This window comes from Prinia subflava, chromosome 8 (genome assembly GCF_021018805.1).
Source record: "Prinia subflava isolate CZ2003 ecotype Zambia chromosome 8, Cam_Psub_1.2, whole genome shotgun sequence".
Classification (NCBI taxonomy): Eukaryota; Metazoa; Chordata; class Aves; order Passeriformes; family Cisticolidae; genus Prinia; species Prinia subflava.
In genome coordinates, this window is record NC_086254.1 from 7658453 (window position 1) to 7676590 (window position 18138).

Consider the following 18138-nt stretch of genomic DNA (forward strand, 5'->3'; position numbering starts at 1 on the left):
CATCTGCAGGTGATGGATGATGAATATCTTTGGGAAGAGGTGGGAAAAAATGACTCAATACCCACAAAAACTTTCCTGAAAGAATCGCTTGAATGGGAAATGTTAACTTCTCGTGTTGGAACAAGGTGACGGGTGGGGTTATCCAAGGGTTAGGCTTTTTTTGGGATTGTGTTTATTTGTAAAACATGCTTACATGGCTTGGACGAGAATATCAAGTGTCAGTGCATGCACTGAGTCAGTATTGATCTGTTTTCTTATGTCTGTTTTGTCCTGGCCCAGGGGTGGCTTCGTTTGAGTTTGAGGAAGGGATTTTTCAGTGTAAAATAGGAGACTTGAAGATAAATGCAATTGTAGAAATACATGTTCTTGTCATTTCAGCGTGTGTAGTCAGACCTTTTCTGGGTGCTCTCTTTAGTCTCCCTCATCTGCCTCTCTCCCTTTCTCCCAAACATGGGAGCCGTTCATTTTAATTCTGTTGGATCTCAGAACACCATTTCTGCCAAGCAAGAGCTCAGGAGACCAGATGAGTTTAATGATGGTGTGGGGGAAGGGAGGGAGGAGAGAGGGGCCAGCAAAGCTAATGAATCACATAACAGCTTTCATGGAAATACCGACAGCAAGTCATGTCCTCTTGGAGCTCGGGCAGCGAGCCATAGACCTTTTGTTCCCAGTGGAGCCAACAAACCACAGTTTGCTCTCCACTGGATGGTTTAATTCCTTAGTCACCTCTTCCTCCCACAAGTCATTCTTGCATGGGGGGTTTAGAAATGCTCTCATTTTTCAGAGTAGTAACACACTGCTGATTAAACTGGTATTGAAGCAGTTTATTTTCCCCTGGAGAGTAATTTTTACTTGACTTAAGCTTTTCTTCCAAGGCCAGTGAGGGCCAGCTCTGGTGATTGGTCTCGTGAGGTGACTTGATGGGACTGACATGCTTAAATCATTTCAGAAGGACTGACAAACACGTCAGTCAGTGGCAGTGTCTCCTCTGCTCCCAGGCCAGTGAAAGGGGAACAGCCAGACACTGTCACGGTCTGGACTGACCTCTTAGAGAAATTTAGTCATGCGTGTGAGTAACTTACCTCTGGAATTATCTGAGGTAGCGTTAAGTGGTAATCTGAGGTCCCCTGATTCCAAATTGAAAGGCTGATGAATGCTAAATTAATGGAAAAGATCATCAAGAAGTTTTCCTACACTACAGGGCCTTCCCAGCAGTTTTCTGCCCTGGCTGGGAGGATGTGCTGAGTGGGAGTGCTTTCTCCATGGGCAGGATTACAGCTTTTACAAGAACAACTTTTAGGGCATGGCAGGCAGCAGGATGTGGTTTATGCATTTTGTGTGAGATTAATTTCCATCAGCAAAACAAAGCCATTTTTGGATGAAGGCAGGGAACTTCTGGGAATCCTGCTGAATGAGCTGGTCAGCAAGAACTTGTCCTGTGGGTCCAGAGCTCTGGACTGTGCTTTTGTCCCAGTGCTGGTGGTATTTTAGGACCTACCAGTGGTAGACCTAACGTGATAGTAAATGTAAAAGCTGATTTTCTTGAGGACTGTTTCATTAGTTTGGTTAATGTGCTTGACAGCTGCAGAGTGACAAGGAAACAGCCAGGGGATGGTTGTGATTGTGTTGGTTCTGACACAGCATTAAATGACTTGAAAGAGGGAAAAGAGTGAAAGAAGAAGGGAATAATGCTGACCTTGGAGAAAAAGAGAAACCTGCTTCTTTTTGTTTGGGCTATGTTTGGCTCCTCAAGATCTTGAAGTTGAAAAACTGGCCAAAGAAATTTGAGCAAGTATTGCTCCTTGGTCTTCCCACTGAAAGCTGCCAGAGCCCTGGAGATACTGAGGAGTTTGTTTGGAAGCAGTCCTGTGTTCTGGACCTCCCACCAGTATTTCAGCAAAGTAATCTATCTTATTTTTTTCTCTTTTCAGTTCCTCCCCAATTTTACTAATTTACCCTTCATAAAATCTGATTTCCACAGGGAATGTAGCTTTCAAAACAACATGAGATTGTAAAACTGAGGCAAGAGTACTTCTCTGATTTCATTTGTACTGCTTTGTACTACTCAATTTGATTTTTCTGTGATTTTCACAGACTGACACTAGAAGATGGACAAATATTTGGTATTTTCATTATTTTCTAATACTTTCCCATTCTGTATCTCCAAGCAATTTGAGCATGATGATTGAAGATGATCTAAAACTGAGATCTCTGGTGACTGTATAGACACTGTTAGATTTTCCATGCATCAACTTTTTTCTTCCTATAATCCAAAGCAGGCATGTGTTCACAGATCTCTTTGGAATGTTCCATCTATTATATTTCATGAAATGTTTTTCCACAAGCATCAATAGATATGGATTGCATGTTCTGAGGCAGAGCACTCTGCCCTTGTGTCGGTTCTCTCAGGCTATAAATTACATCAGAGCTGCAGCTTCCTGCCCTTTTCATCAGGCTCTGGAGCACACAGCTAACAAGCTCTATATTTTTATCAGCAGCAGAATTTACATTTGAAGTTCTTACAGGCAGATTTGATATTCATCACTGGAAAAATGCACTCTTGGGAAAGCACAGGGCTAACATCAGTTTGCAGGGTTCAGTTCTGAGCATGTGTAGGGGATGTGTTGGCTGAAACAAGGACATATATTTTCCATTTGTTACCAGCTCTGTAGGCTTTGTATCTTGGTTGGAATTTATTCAGTTGCTTAGGAAAACTGTCAGGAGCAAAGCAAATGTGTCCATATCCCATGAGCAGAGTTAGGTTCCTCTCACATTCCTGTCCTGATGGATGCTTTGGTGCTAAGTGTTAAAAATCATTGCTACTCAGGCAAGTAAGAATTTTACCAGTAACTTCAATGAAATCATAATTATTAATGTATGGAATGAAAATGGCTTTAGGGACAGGGTGTAGTTAATCCTCTGACACATTTTACATATGTTGGATGATTTTTCTTTCTTCCCCAACTGAATTAAGAAATCCCATCCTATAGTAAGGATAGAAATCTGTTTTAATTAGTCTGAAATATGTAGAATGCAAAGGTAGCTTCTTCCCTGCATCTGGAGGATATTCTTTAGTATTTTTCACACCCTAAAGTCTTCTGTATTTTGCCACTGCAGCTATTATACTGAAGATGTAGAAATCCTTGTGATACCAAATAATGATGATCATATAATCCCTTTTATAGAAGTTGTTTCCACAAGGGTGTGGATAATGATAAATTTGTTGGCAGGAACTGAGTTCTCTGCAATACGGGAAAGACCTTCAAAAGTATAGCTGAATACTTACTTTCATAGACAAAAATGCTTATGATTCCTGAAATAAAACAGAGTTAATTCCCTGTGCTTGTGCAGAACAGAACCAACTCAGCATGAGGTTCATTAGTCATAATTAACAGCTGGTAAGTGGGGATGAGATTCCATGAACAGGAGTCATTCCAGGACTGGTATTCTCTCCTTGGAAAGCTCCTCCAGAGTGCCAGAGCCCTGCTGTTGTCTATCTGCAATAATGTGAAATAGTTGCTAAATTGCAGCCTGTAAAGAACATGTTGCATTTTTCTTATTTAAGGCTAAATTGTCAAAATCGTGGTTTTTTTTTCAGAAGAGAAAAAGCATTAAAAAATTCCAGGACCAAAGGGAAAGTGGTTCAAAGTCTTGTTCCCCAGAGCACGTAGTGTCAGCTGTAATGCTGGGAGGGGATAACGTGGTTGTGTCATCGCCATCCCCATCTGAAAACTTTCCTTGAATGGAAAGAGTGTTCCAGAAAAGTGGTGCAATTCATTTAAACCTTCAAAGGCTTTTAAACCTTTGCATAATGGGAGGCTGTGTGCTCAGTACAGCCTGTTTTCAGCTGACAAGAGCAATGCACAGAAATATTTCAAGTCAGGCCTCCTAAAGTCCATGGCAGTAACTTTGCTTAACCTCAAGCCTTGTGTCCTAGGATTACAATCTATTTTGACACGAGGTGGGAGGCACAGAGCTGTGAATGTGTTTTTCCAGGCTTTTCCAGAGCAAAAGCTGATCAGGGTGGAGGTGTCAGAAGGGAAGAGTCCCTCTTTGAGGGGCTGAGGATATTTCCACAATCCTTATCTTCTAGATCTTGAGAAATGCTTTCATAAAACCTTGTTGAGTTTGAAGAATGGACTGATCATGTTAAGAATTACTCTCAGCCTCCTCCACACATAGTTTCTTTGAGGCTGCTTGACTGTGGAAAATCTTTGACTGATCTTTTAATTAAAAGCTCTTTTTTTTTTTAACCAAGGAGTTGAAGCCCTTCCTGCTTTGAAGTGGGCAATGTTTTATAGATAAACATCTCATTATGTTATGAGCTTTCTCCTCTCCCCTTCTGTCTCATTTCTTTTCCTGATGTGTCTCATCCTGTGTTGATAGTTCTGATGATTTCAGCCTAGTTCCCAGTATTGGCTGTTCCAGCTCCCTTAGCTCTGTGCTGGGCTGAGCTGAAGCTCTGGATGAGCTGTGGAGACTAAATCAGAGTCCTTTCTGCCCCCTTCACAGAAGGAGGCTGGAAATGAGAAAAAAACTGGGTTTATTATGTGGCCATCACATTTCAGTAAACAAAAGGCAGTTGTAACACCAGTGCAATGCAAACTGGTTATTAAGCATTAAGCAAACAATTAAAAAAAAAGGCTTCTGGCTTTTAAGTTCTGCCCTTTTCGGGAAGGAAGAGGAACCTCCTTTCATGTTTCCATTTTTGATCCCTTTCCCTCCTGTCCTTCTGGATCAGCAGGATTTGGGAATTCATGAGGAATGAAGTTCTTTTGGCTCGGTCAGTGCCAGTCTTTTGGCCAAGTGTGGGGCAGCATTCCTGAACTGGAGGGTCAGGATCACAAAGCACTCCACAGCATTTGCAGAGGCATTTTTGGCTTCTTTTCCTCTCTAAAGGCTCTGCTCCCTCAGTGGGAAGGACAAGGAATTAGAACAGGAGCCACCTTTATAAAGAAAGCAGGAGAATGATCAAGCCCCATGCAGGTATCTCTGTCAGTTCCATGGTTCCATCCATAGCATGGCCTCCTGAACAGTTAAACAGGTTGAGTAAATCAACCCTGCTAATTGTGAAAATGCTGGATATTAAGCATTTCCCCTCTTATAATCTGGTTATCCTTTGTGCTTGTGGAGACATGTCAGATTTTGATGGTTAGAGGAGTGATCCACAGCACCTGCCTTGTCTGGAAGGAGCAGGGTTCTCACTGCTCCTTCCAGTTGGATTCTTGGACCAGGAGGTTTTAGGAAACTCCTTCATTAACTTGAGCCACAGATCACATTCAGTTGTGATAACCACTGTGCATGGAGGAGCACATCTACTGACAGCCACTGTTAAGTGGGTTGGTATGGTTGGATTTAGGGTTGGTTAGTTTTGTTTGCTTTTTAATTTCCTGTCCTTCTCAAAACACTCAACACTGGTATTTTATCCATTATAATTGTATTTTCCAGAAATGAAAGTACAGCTGTTTTATCAGCACTGTTAACCCAGGAATGGCTGAGTGAAGGACTCCTGGGCTAGGTTAGCTGGGAAGCTGCTTTCTGACCTGAGGAGAATTATCTCCTTGTCTGCAGGCTAGAATCAAGGAAAACCCTGGGATTTTTAGTGTAGCTAGTGGTCATTTACCTCAGGAATATTCCTAGTACAGCCATAGGAGTTGACAGTTTATTTCTCCGCCTTATCTTCAAGCAAATCCCTGCTGTTTCTGTACAGCACTGGGGGATGTGTTATTAACTCCAAGGATGTTCCCCACAGCAGTTGCTAAAAACCTTCTGGAAAGCAGAAGCCTCTGATCTAACAGGTAGAAGAACAAAGGAAACTCCAAATTTACCAACCAGATCAAACAAAAAATCCCTCATTTCAGTGAAACAGCACTGATTTTGTCCCTCTTCACAGAAAAAAATGTATTTATGGATTTTTTTTTGTAATAGTTGTTGTCTGAAAAATCACCAGAATAGAGTTTAGCTTAAAATTGATTAAGCTGTAGGTATGTGATGATTATACCTGATCCTATCTTGTTTTTACAGGTGCACAGGCAGAAAATGTTCCAGAACAAACAAAATCAGGAAGTGTCACAATACATAGAAATCCCAATAATTTTGGTGTGCTAATGTCACAAGTATATAGAGTCAAGCCCCCCTTAAGGAATATAAAAATTATGTATTTTTTTAATAATGAGCTGTGATGGTTGTGGAAATTATAAATTTGCATTAAAACCAGCAAGTAGTGGTACTTCATTTGAAAAAGGGAGAATCCTCTAGTTCTATAACTTTCACTAGATTAATTTTGAGATAATGCCACACACTGAAAGTTTTAGTCATTCTTTTGTGGGGGTTAGACAAGGGCTAAAACTTGGAGGTGACTAAAGTTTTTGGCAGGCCCAGTGGTATTAACAGTTCCAAAAGAAGTAGTGTTGAGTTTGCTGTAGGGATATTCCAGCAAGTGTAGGATATAGAGTTTCCCTGAACATTTGCTTTGGATGGCTCAGTGTTTGTTATGCCAGGTTGCTGGGTACTCCAAAAATCCAAAGCAGCTCAGGGCTGGATTCCACCACGCTCGTGACCTGCAGCAGTGATGGCAATGTTGGTAATTCCATGGGGTTTGTGTCCCTCATTTTGGGGGTCAACACAGCAGCACCTCGTGAATCTCTTGGTGCCAGAGGCATATGGAAAAGAGGAGCCCCTTGAGTGCTCCTTGAGCAGATTAGAAAGAGAAGTTTGTATTTGTGGGAGCAAAGACTGGGCGTGCACAGAGCAGGTCTTGTCTCTCAGCTCAGCCAATTCACTTTGCTGGTGTATCTTTGGTCCTGAGATTTGGGAGCAGAAGTTGCTTCTTACAGTAGAGCCTGCACTGCTTTTGTACTTCTGGATTTAAAATTTTACTCAAAACAGGGATATCCAGGCTTGAGTTTTCATTTTCAGTTTAAAAACTTTCAGGAAACTCAAGTAAACAGCATTAAAAATGTTCAGAGGGACTCTTTTGTGTGGACACTGGCAAGTCTCTGAGGGTAAAGAGATTTTAACTACTCATGCTGTTATTCAGAGAGGAATTGTCTGTGAACAGGCCCCTAAAGAGCAGAGAAAGTCAGCTGAAATTCACAATGAGACTTTGTGAACAGGGTTTTGATCAGATCTCGTCTCATTTACCTTCTGAATGCGACCTTGTTTCCACTGTAATGGAATTGAGCTGTAACAAAGTGAACTTGAAATTCAGTTCTTGTGGCTGTGCTGAGCTTGGAACCACCAGATACTGAGTAGAATTGATCTCGTTCTATTTTCATTTTAACACTTTTCTGGAAGAGTTAAATATGACTTTCTGTGCAAGGACAAAAATGACAGTTATTGATCAGATGAAAAGAAAATGTGTGTGCTCAGTCCTTAATTGTGCAGCAGACATTTTTCTCTTTTAAATCCACCATAAAACTTACTGGAGTCTTTTCTAGATTGAGTTCTTGTTTAGATGCTAAAATTTCAACTAAAAGGAGATGATGCTTCAACTCTAAGGTCGTCTCTACTTATTGGATTACATTCCTGTCATGGGAGAGTCTCTTCTGGTGGCCACCCTTGAAAAGAATGTCCTACCAATAGTTCATCTGCAGATTTAAACCACTGGCAAGTCATTTTGTCATGACTTAGTCTTTAAGTTACCAAAAGTGCCTTTTCTGTTGTGCTTTTTGCACTCCAGATCTCTAGACTCCTATTTCTTACTAAAAAAATCAGCCAACCTTTACCAAGTGTTCAGCTCAAATGTCAGGGGTCTCTGTAGTCTTAAATTAAAAATTACTCAGATCAAGATGCTTGTTGCTGCTTTTTCTTTGCTAGTGTAGATTTTTCAGTACAGTCATCTGGTTTTCCCTAATACTTTGTAATATAATTTTTATTTCTCTTTGATCACTTACTCTTATCCTCCATCTTAAATATCAGTACTTGAGTCGCTTTCCTACACTCTCCACCATGATTATATAGATCAAAATCTTTGCATTAAGCCTTTTAGCTCTTTCCTCCTGTTGCATGCTGTGCTTGTTCCACAGACAATTCAATGAGGGAGGCCAGACAGTCCAACAGGCCATTAAAATGATTCAGAAAAGAAGTTAATGTTTTAATTACTCTTAGTCTATGTTTGCTAAGTGAGTAAAAGGCCCTATTGGAGCAGAAGCTTCTCTATATAATTAGTGCTGGATTATCAAAACCACATTTGTTGTTCTGGACCCATCTCCTTGTCTTTTTTTAAAAGCTAGGTGGAGTACAAGTGAACCTTCCCAAGGAGTTGCTGACCTGTGAAGGTGTTGGCTCCATGACTAACACTTTGCAAACAGACTGATTAATTCAGAAGAACCAGGGCTTGGCCAAGCCTTGCTTTGCTTTGTTTGCTGCTGCATAAAGACCAGGTAGCAGAGAGCATTGTCTTTCTGTAGGACAGCCTTAAAAGGGATGGAAAATGGAGTGCTCCTCTGAGTTTTTGAGGATTATTCGGAGGAGTATCCAGTGCTGTTGTCATGGAAGAATGCTGACAGCAATCCTGTTCAGCTCATTCCCCTCGTGTACCAAACAGATCAAGCTGTGATACTTTGCCACAGTACAGTAGTGTCATTCTTTATCCTGACTTTTGCCTAAGCCAGTGGTGGAACAGAACTTTCAGCCATTTCACTCTCAAATGGGAAGTTCTAAACAACTCAGGCAGTTTTGAAAATATCAGTAGGTGCTGTGTGGTGTCTCTTGCCACTGGTGTCTCTGAAAATTCAGCCTTTTACATCCAGTCCCACTCACATTTCAGCTCCCCAGAAGCTCTCAGGACTGATTCACATCTTCCTCATGGCTCGATCTAGTTGGGTGCATCCCATCATTAATCCCGTATTTGTTACCAAACAGTCCTACCATTGCCAGAGGTTTAGGGACAGGGGCATTAAGCAGAATGTGCAGGGATTTTGTCTTTGTAGGTTTTGTATGAAGTAGCCCAGCAATGCAGGTAAGGGCTGCTGTTATATCTGCCCTACTTCTGAATGTTTGCTTTTCCTCATGCCACCGTGAAATATGTCAATGTGTTTCCTGTTAATTAGGATATCAGATCATCTCTGGTCAGCAGGGAAGTTGTTTTTTAACTGTTTCATTTGCTTTAAACAAAGGGGGAAAAAAAGGCAGGAGAAAATAGGGTGTTTCAGTAAAACAGATGTGTGCTGAAACCTTTTAATGAAAAAATACTTTAAAGGAGTCACGTGTACTGCAATCCTTCCTCTGTGCTGTACAGTCAATCACCATTTCCCAAAGGACACCTCTCACTGACTCTTAATCAGTCTCAGTATCAATCTCAGGATCAATGCTGGAACAGGGTGAAAGGGATCTGCCAAGTCCCCTGGGCTTTCAGTTAAGCTATGAGGTCTTAGTGGCTTATCTGCTTTTGAAAAATGGATTTTAAACACCAAGTTAATTAGGTTCTTGAAAACTTTACTCTGAGTTGACAAAAGAAGTCAAAAAACATGTCCAGACTCCCTGTAACATGTGCTGCTTTATCCCAACAGGGAGTGAGTGTGGTGACTCCAAGCTAATGCCAGCCTTTGTGACTTGGCTGTGACTAAATTCACATCGATGATGTCATGAATCCCATATTAATCCTTTGTGTTAAATTGTTCGTTGTGGAGCTGGAAGTCAGCTAAAGGGTACTTGGGTACTGGAGGAATTCTGAATGTAGCACAAAAAAGCTGCTATTACGTGTCTTCTAAGATCGGTTTGTAAATCTGTGAGGAAGGTCTGACTTCAGTTTAATTCAATGTCTGGTGCCACTTAAGGTGTCTTCAGCCATCCCAGTTGCTCTGTCTGCCTCTGGAGCAAGGGACAAGTCTCCTACAGGTGCTGCCAAATCTTTGAGTGCAGTGAGGGTATTTTAAATATTCCTGAAGGTCATCTGGAAATGGCACTAGACAGCTGTATTTTGGTGTCCTAGACGAGGTGTCATAAACCAGGTGAAATTAAGATAGTCCTGTGACCCAGGTTTGTTTTACTGAGAAACTAAAAGTGGTGGCAGGACCTTTCCCAGGCAAGGCTGAGCACAGGGTACCTGCCTGCCTTGCCTGGCTGTCACTGCGTGTTTTGGTGCTGCTCTGGATCCTCAGCACATCCTCCAAAGCCTCAGGAAGTGCTCTCAAGTCGAGGATCTGCTGAAGTCACAGCCAGAGGATGAGCTGAAAGCCAGAACTGATAAGAAGGACATATTTTAGCTAAACCACAAATGCTAGAGCACAGTAAAATTGTGTGGGGTGGTTTGATAATTCTTTTTATTTGCTGTACAAGCGTGGGCTGTTAATATTCCCTTTACTTAGCCATGGTGCTAAATAATTCCAGCCCGCTTGATTTATACTGACCTTTTCCTCAAGGAACCACTTCTGTATCTGAGGCTCAGGAGTTCTGTTCACATGGGAAATTTTATTGAAGCATCCTGACATGTGAGAACAGAATTCCAGAACGACAGAAGAACCCCAGCCTTCTGTTGCCAGAGAGGCTGTGAGTTAGTCCTTAATTTATTCTTGCAATCTCTTGTTGCACTGTCCCTTCTGAGGTGGATTTAGGGATGACAGACACGGGACAGTGAAATTGCTGATCTGTTGCAAGAGCAGGAGCTGGAATGAGAGAGCTGTAACATCCCTCATGAGAGGACAAACTTGTCTGCAGGCAACAGTTTGCCTTTCTGAAATGTATGACTCGAACATTGCAGAGTGCTATGAATAGCTTTCTTTTATTTCCTGTTAGTTATCCTGCCCTTGCAATTCAAATAAGGTATCCATTGTTTAAAAACATCACACCAAAGCTGCATCTGTCTCCATGCTTTAGTCTTACATGACTGAAATGCTTTGTGAGATGACTCGGTGATCAGTGCTTAAATTACAGCCATGGGCTCTTCGTGCAGGAGGCTTAGTACCTACTGAAACTATGGAACAGTGAATTACTGGCATGGAATTTTGAATATGTTGAAGGAGAAAATGTGTTTTTATTGTTGTTTGCTTAAGAGATGACAGGATTAAAATTGAGGAATAAGGTACTAAATGGAACATTCCCTGTTAACTCCACTGTGGAACAGCAGAAGGCCATGGCATTAACCTTTGGGTTATTAATATGTTGATGGAGGGAAGGATTAAGAAAAGGGCAGGTTGTGGGACACAAATGGGACAAAGGCCAGAGGCAAATAATTTTTTATTGACTCCAGTTCTAAAAAATAGATTCAAGGCAGAATTTAGAACATTTTCAAAGGTGTTTATGTAGTCAAATGTTGTCACTTCCCAAGTGAGATTATTCCTCTGCTCTGGGACTGGGGAAGCAGGTGTTTGAACTGTTAATATAATTAAGAGTCAAGTAAAATAAATGTAAATTCAAGGCTGGTGCTTTACTGCAGTGATATGTGCTATCTCAGAGCACATGGAATGTAAGGGCAGAGAAATGTATTGAATCTTCATTCCATAATGTCATGTATATCCCTCTGGTAGAATGTTTGCCTCCTACTGCCCCTTGCCCTGGTACCACTGTAATTACACTGACTGTGCTGCCTGGATGATACTTCTAAACTACAATCCTATGTGTTTCACCTTGGAGGATTGGGAAATGTTTTCCTCCCTTCCATAGTCCATTTTCTTCTGGTTATGGATGTCCCAATGGAAGCTGCTGAGAACTCAGATCAGAAATAGATCATAATGTGGAAAAACTGAGGAGTAGTCCTCATGCTTCTGTGAGAAATGCTGTAGTTATGTTGAAAACGGGATTAAAATGTCAGAAGATCAACAGGGCCAACTTTTATCTCATGAAAGCGATACTTTGGCTTTTGACACCAGTGGGAAGTCAGGGGATGCTCCCTGGCAGCGAGTGGTCCATGGAAAGCTGCACAGCAGGGTATGAACCCTGGCCCTAATCCTGATTTAGTGTCACCTTGGCTGAGATGTTTCATTTCTCTCTGCTTCCCTGTCTTTTTTTTTATTTAAGCTTACTATTACGTGTTTCAGAGGATTTGAGTTAAATAGCTGTTAATTTTGAAGCACTTGGAGAATTATAAGTTCTGTCTGTTGTTATGGTTTAATACCTCACATCTGAAAAGAACAGCTGAAAATGGAGAAGTTGTTACTGGGCACCCAGGTGAGGAGCACAGCGATGAGATTCAGGGCTGGTTGTTTTTCTCTCCCCTGCTCAAAACCAGCAGCACTTGCCAGGCAGTGAAGTTCTGCATGATTCCAGCCACTGAAAGCAGCAGCATAAATCAGGGCTGTGTTGGATGCACGTGTCTGTCTGGGGTCTCCCACTGCCCATCACCAACTGGGCCCAGTTAATCGGGTCACCAGGGGGACTTGCACAGCCCTCAGTGCAGCTCCTGCCTCTGGAGCCTGGGGCTGTGGCGCTGGCACGCACTGCCAACCACTACACTGCTCAATTCCAAGGTCATTCGGAGGGGGGTTGCCCATAAAATAGACTTTAAAGTAGTGTTTATACTTGATTTGGTGTTTTGTGATCAACATATGCACTTAGAATTCTTTTGTGGGGGGGGACAGGAACTCCTTGTGACATTTTAATACATGTGGTGGTTGTGGAGAGTGGAGTGAGGAAAATATGTAAGTCTCTACATTGTGAAAAAACAAGTTGGTTAATGGTTATTGATGGATAGCAAATGCTTTGTGATTTATGACAGAACAAGTCAGCAGAGCGTGGAGTCTTGCAAAACACATGAGGCACATTGAGTAATCTCAAAGCCTGCTCTGGTTGGCGAACTGGTGGAGTACAGATAATCCCAGTTAAATATCATTAATTGTTATCCTTATGTATATGTCTTGCATTGCTCAGGATCATGTTTCAGTTGTCATCTGGTGGTGATTAGAAACATGCTGGCATCACTACAAGTGCAGTGTTATCTCCTAGGAAAAGGTGGTTTCCTTAGTGCCAAGCAATTTGTACTAATGTGTAATTGCTTCATTATTTCTTGTGATGTACAGAATACCACCCGCTATTTATAGAATACTGCTTAGTCATGTGCTGACCGGTTGACAGACACGTTATTGAACTGGTTTGGGCATTAAAAAAGTTTTTCAGAGCACTTGCTGTTGTCATAAAATTCTGTGTGAAAGGTAGAAAACCCTTTCAGATCGAATAAAAGCCCAGGACATACAGAAGGCTTTAAATCACCCCTTAGACTCCGTTCAAAAACATCTCTCATATTTGTAATGTAGATTTTGCGTCTTAGAACTGTAGTATGGTCACAGCTTGTGTGAAAAGAGCTTCTGTGTGCTGGACACTCCTCCTACTCCATGGTCAGGATTCATTCAAGTGCTTTCCCCGCTGGGCACCTGGGGGTCACCTGTGCCTCTCTGAGCAGGAAGGGGCTGTGCTGAGTTGGGATTTCTCTGCTGGAAGTCACATTACATCACTGCCCTTTCAGTCTTCCTCCTGTCCTTCATCTCCTGGTGTTGGCTGCATGGACACCACGAGCTTTGCTCGTGTGCTGAGCTCACTCCAGTACATTTTCCAGGTGTCACATCCAGGCAGTTGTGTTGGGAATGGGAAGATCCATGAGCCGGGGCCTCTGGCTCTGACAAGGAGAATTCCCACCTCTGCTTTCGTGGTGCTTTCCACCGGAGACCCCGGAGCTGTGCTGTCCCCTCCAGCTGTAGGTGACTGAATGAAGCTGTGTGGGCCTGGCTGTCCCTGTATCTCTTCCCAAAAACACAGGAGCCTTTGTCTCTGGCCTCACCGTGCCCCTGCCATGACAGAGGCTCTCTGTGCTCTCCTGCCAGCGCTGTGCTGGGTTCAGGGGGCTTTTCTTCAGCTGCTCTTTGTCTCGGGGTGTTTATTGTGCTGCTGCAGAGTGTGTGTGTTTGGGGGGGAGGAGGAGGGGCTCCTGTTTGTGTGGGCTTTATAAACCCAGTGCATTCTTCAAAAGAGATGCTGAGCAAACGGGGTGGTGTCAATGTTAACCCTTCCGTGCCCTGCACTGCTGCGGTGGAAGGCTGTGGGAGGGTGATGAGGTTGCTGTGTAAGGCAGGGAGTCTGCTCCCCTTTGCTCTTAATGTTCTTTGATTTTCTGTGAATGCTGCACGCGTGTGTCGGCAAAGAGCCTCCCGAATGTGGGGAGGTGGATTTGTTCTAGGATTTCCCGCCAGAGTCCTTCTGGAAGTTGTTTTTATTGCAAACACTGGCTCACTGGCTCTTTCTGTTTGCACAACTCGCTTTTGCATCCTGTTTATGTGGCTACATTGGACAACATCTCCTCATTGTGCCCTATCCCCACACTTCATGGTCCTGTAATTTAGGGCTTTTCCTTTTGACTAAGGTTCTGAATTTTCCGGAGGATTTTCTTAAGTTCACGGTGTTGTCACTTGCAGTGGCATATCATACTTTCCCTTTGAACCAGCTTCTTTTCTGTAACCAGCTTCTTAGAACTTCAGATGTCTCTTATTGCTTCTTCAGTGCCCAGGGTCCTCTATTTCAAGAGAGCTTTGAAAGATGAAAATCAACAACTCATAAACTTCATTTCCCTTGTAATCACATAATGCTTTGCATTGTTGGTTGGTGGGGAAAATACCCAACCAACAACCGAACAGAACAGCATCAACTCTCTAAGCTCCTTTTGCTCTTCTTCCATGAGAGGATGGGAATTTAGAACATGGAAAATCTCTCATCCATCTCTGCAAGAAGCTGCAGCAGTACAATTGTTTCAGTGTTGGAAGTGCCAGATGAGTTTTATATTTCACTGAATCTGTGCTCAGCATAAATGTTTCAGTCCTTCTTTTGTGATGATCTGCTTAAATAGAGTAAAATGCAAATAGTTTTGTGTGTGATAAAAATACGTTTTTTTCAAAGACAGTATCTTAAGTTACTGAACACTTCCCCAGAAAATATTAGGATTAGATCCAGCATTTTACAAAGTAGTGTCAAGAACTTTCACTTTAAAATAATGAATATCTTTATGTCTTTACATCGGTATAATTAATAGGGGTTGTAGCTCATGTATTGCAGCATTTATGCATTATATTACTACACTGGGAGAAAGTTTCTGGGCTGTGTTCCTTTGCAGGGGATGGGAAAGGAAGAAATGCAGAATAATACAAGCCTTTGAAACATGAATCCACACAGTCAGTCATGACTAAACCTATTCAAACACTCAGGTGTTTTTTTTCCAGGGCTGCTCTAGGCTCCAGCATTGTTGTTGTGAAACTTGTTTTCTTTGTGCACTAACTCAAATTTCCTTCATCCCTTGTTCCTCAAGGAACAGTTCCGTCTGCGAAGCGCACGGGGATCCCCGCACCCCGGGAATTGTCCTCCTCTGTGTCCAGGGAGAGAGCTGTGCTGCGTGGTCAGGCCAACACCAGGAAAACACAGCCCAGCCCCACCTCTTCTGGTGCACCAACTCCTACCAAACACGTGCGCCCCACCAGCAAGTCCAAGCAAGAGAATGAAACCGGTGACAAGGCTGTTCTGGAATCTCAGGTTAAAGAACTCCTGGCAGAAGCAAAGACAAAAGATTCGGAAATCACCAAACTTCGTTGTGAGTTGAAGAAATGCAAAGAGAAAGGGTCACTCAGTGCTGAAGGAATGGGTGCTTCCAACCAAAATTTAGAAACAGTGTCGCCTGTTGACATAGATCCATTAATAAGGACCCTTCAGGAGAAAAACAGGACTTTCCAAAAAGAGCTTGCTAGCCTGGGAGAAGAAAACCGTGCTTTGAAAGAGAAATTGCTTTATCTGGAGAACTCCCCTCTCTCAGACACAACCACAAGCAGTGGAGGCGACAGCAGCCTCCCAACCCCAACTACCCAAGAGTCAAGTTTTGGAAGCCCATCCAAGAACGTGTCGAGGGCTGAGGCGGAGGAGCACAGGCAGCACGGGAGCGCCGGTGCCCTGAGGAATTCCAGCTCTTCCAGCAGCGATGTCACCAAAGCCTCCCTGTCACCCGACGCGTCCGACTTCGAGCACATAGCAGATGTCCCTTCCAGGCCAGCATCCACCAGCAGCAACCACTTCAAAGGCTCCAAGTGCTCCACTGCAGGAAGTTCTCCAAACAATATCAGCGACCTCTCCGTTGCGTCTCTCACGGAGAGAATACAAAAGATGGAGGAGAATCACCACAGCACAGCAGAAGAGCTGCAGGCCACTTTGCAGGAGCTGTCGGATCAGCAGCAAATGGTGCAGGAGCTGACAACAGAGAATGAGAAGCTGGTGGAGGAGAAAGCTCTCCTGGAGACTTCCTTCCGTCAGCACAGAGATAGAGCCGAGCAGCTGAGCCAGGAAAATGAGAAGCTCATGGCTCTCCTCCAAGAGAGATCCAAGAATGAAGCTCAAGAGGAGAAGGTCCTCGAACTGGAACAGAAATGTGCAGAAGTTCTTGAAAATGCACAGTTTGAAAGAGAGAAACTGCTCAACATTCAACAACAATTAACCAGCAGTTTGCGAAGCTTAGAAAGGGAGCATCAGGATGCCCAGCAGGTGATAAAGAGCCTGAGAGAAGAAAATGAGAAGTTGCTTAAACTTCTAGAAGTGGAGCAGCAGAGCAACAGCACAGTGACAGAAAGTCTGGAGGACTGTAAAATTGCCTTGGAAGGTCTGAAAATCGAGAATGGCTCTCTCAAAACTCAGCTGGAGAATGAGAAACAAAAGGCTGCAGAAATCAACGTGATGGGCTGCACCTCTGACAACTCAGAGGTGCAGGAGATGCTCAAAGTAGCCCATGCAGAAAAGGCTCAGTTAGAAGCCTCTTGCACTGAGCTGAAACAAGAGCTGCTGAAGGCAAACAGTGAACTGAAGCACATTCAGGGGCTGCTCTCTAAGGTAAAACAGTAACAGCTCTAAAATAAAGTGATTGTTTCTGTCCTTTCATAAACAGCTTGGTCTTTACATTGTTATTGGGCCCCTGATTGTAAGTTTCCAGAATTTAAATGGTATGATTAGCTCTGAATAGAAGCTGGGATTGTACAATGTTGTCTCAGTTTGTGCTGCTATACCCATATTTTCTCAGAAATAACTATTAGCATATCTGTATTTATAAATTTATAACTATTTTGTCCTAATACCATCTGTAGAATTCACTCTTTTAGTAAATAGAATTGGGTCAAAGAGCAAATCAATAAAAAATTACTTTGATATGATGTGAACAAATAATGTAAATAACTTGCTAATCAGATGAAGAGAAGGGCATAAATAGTTAGCTGTGAATATTCTGAATAATGAATCAGACTTAATTAGCAGGGAAGTATAGGTGTCATTGGTCATGAGAACACAAGGACATGAGTTAATGCTCAGGGAAGCTGATAGGAGCAGCAGCATGGCTGATGATGCACAGTCAAGCTCCAGGTGAGATATTCTTAAAAAAAAAAAAGGAATGCTCTGTTTTGGGATAGGTCGAGTAACAGAAAAATTATTTTGGAGCAATTTATCTCATTTGTGAGTTCACAGCTTTGCACCAAACAAGCTTAAGCAAGTTACTGTCCCTGTTTTGTGTGTGATCCTGGCTGTTCAGAGGAGCTGCAGTGCGAGCCATCATTCAACAAGTGTTAATAAAGCACAAGCAGTGATTGTGTCCCAGTGCTGCAGAAGGAGTGAGAGTGTGCAGCCTTTCCTGTGTGGGGAAGGGAGCATGAGAGGAATGATAAAATTGGCTGCAGAGAAAGAGAGCATTGCCAAAAAAGCACCTCCATGGTTTGAGTGATTTAGAAAATCCAGATGTCCTTTCAGCTAAAATAGGTGACCACAGCAAATGGAGTTAGTAGAGGAAGCTCCTAAGTGCTTTCTGGAGCTGCAGTTCATGAAGAATAAATGAAAAACTACTGAGTGCTCAGACTCTATACCAAACTTTTTATTGCTTGGTTTGGAAACCACAGATTTCCCTCTTTTACTCTTCCCTCGAATTAAGCTGTTTTGAATCATTGGCTATTTGTGACACCCAAATAAGACCACAGGCTTCTGTGAGGCTGCCCTGCAGTGAGGCTGTGCCAGTGCTGCTCACTGAATTGGCAGCCTGCACCTTTTCCATAACTTGTTCACAGTCAGAGAGCTCCCCCAAACCTGGAAGCATTGATCAGTGGGCTGAGCCAACAAACTAAAGTGCAGCAGATTCCCCCTTCAGTAATTCCAGATGTCCCATATCCAGAAATACTTATCTGCAGTAGCTGGCTCTGCTGTGTG

The 18138-nt window shown here is 42.8% G+C and overlaps 1 protein-coding gene across 6 annotated transcripts in view; it reads left to right on the top strand.

Moving 5' to 3' along the window:
* SPECC1 (sperm antigen with calponin homology and coiled-coil domains 1) overlaps nt 1–18138 on the top strand; it is a 66751-nt gene that overhangs the window by 15653 nt on the left and 32960 nt on the right. For all 6 annotated transcript variants that reach the window (XM_063402707.1, XM_063402711.1, XM_063402713.1 and 3 more), the window contains one exon: nt 15227–16785. In XM_063402707.1, coding sequence (XP_063258777.1) covers nt 15227–16785 — 1559 coding nt within the window. The remainder of the gene's footprint in view (nt 1–15226; nt 16786–18138) is intronic.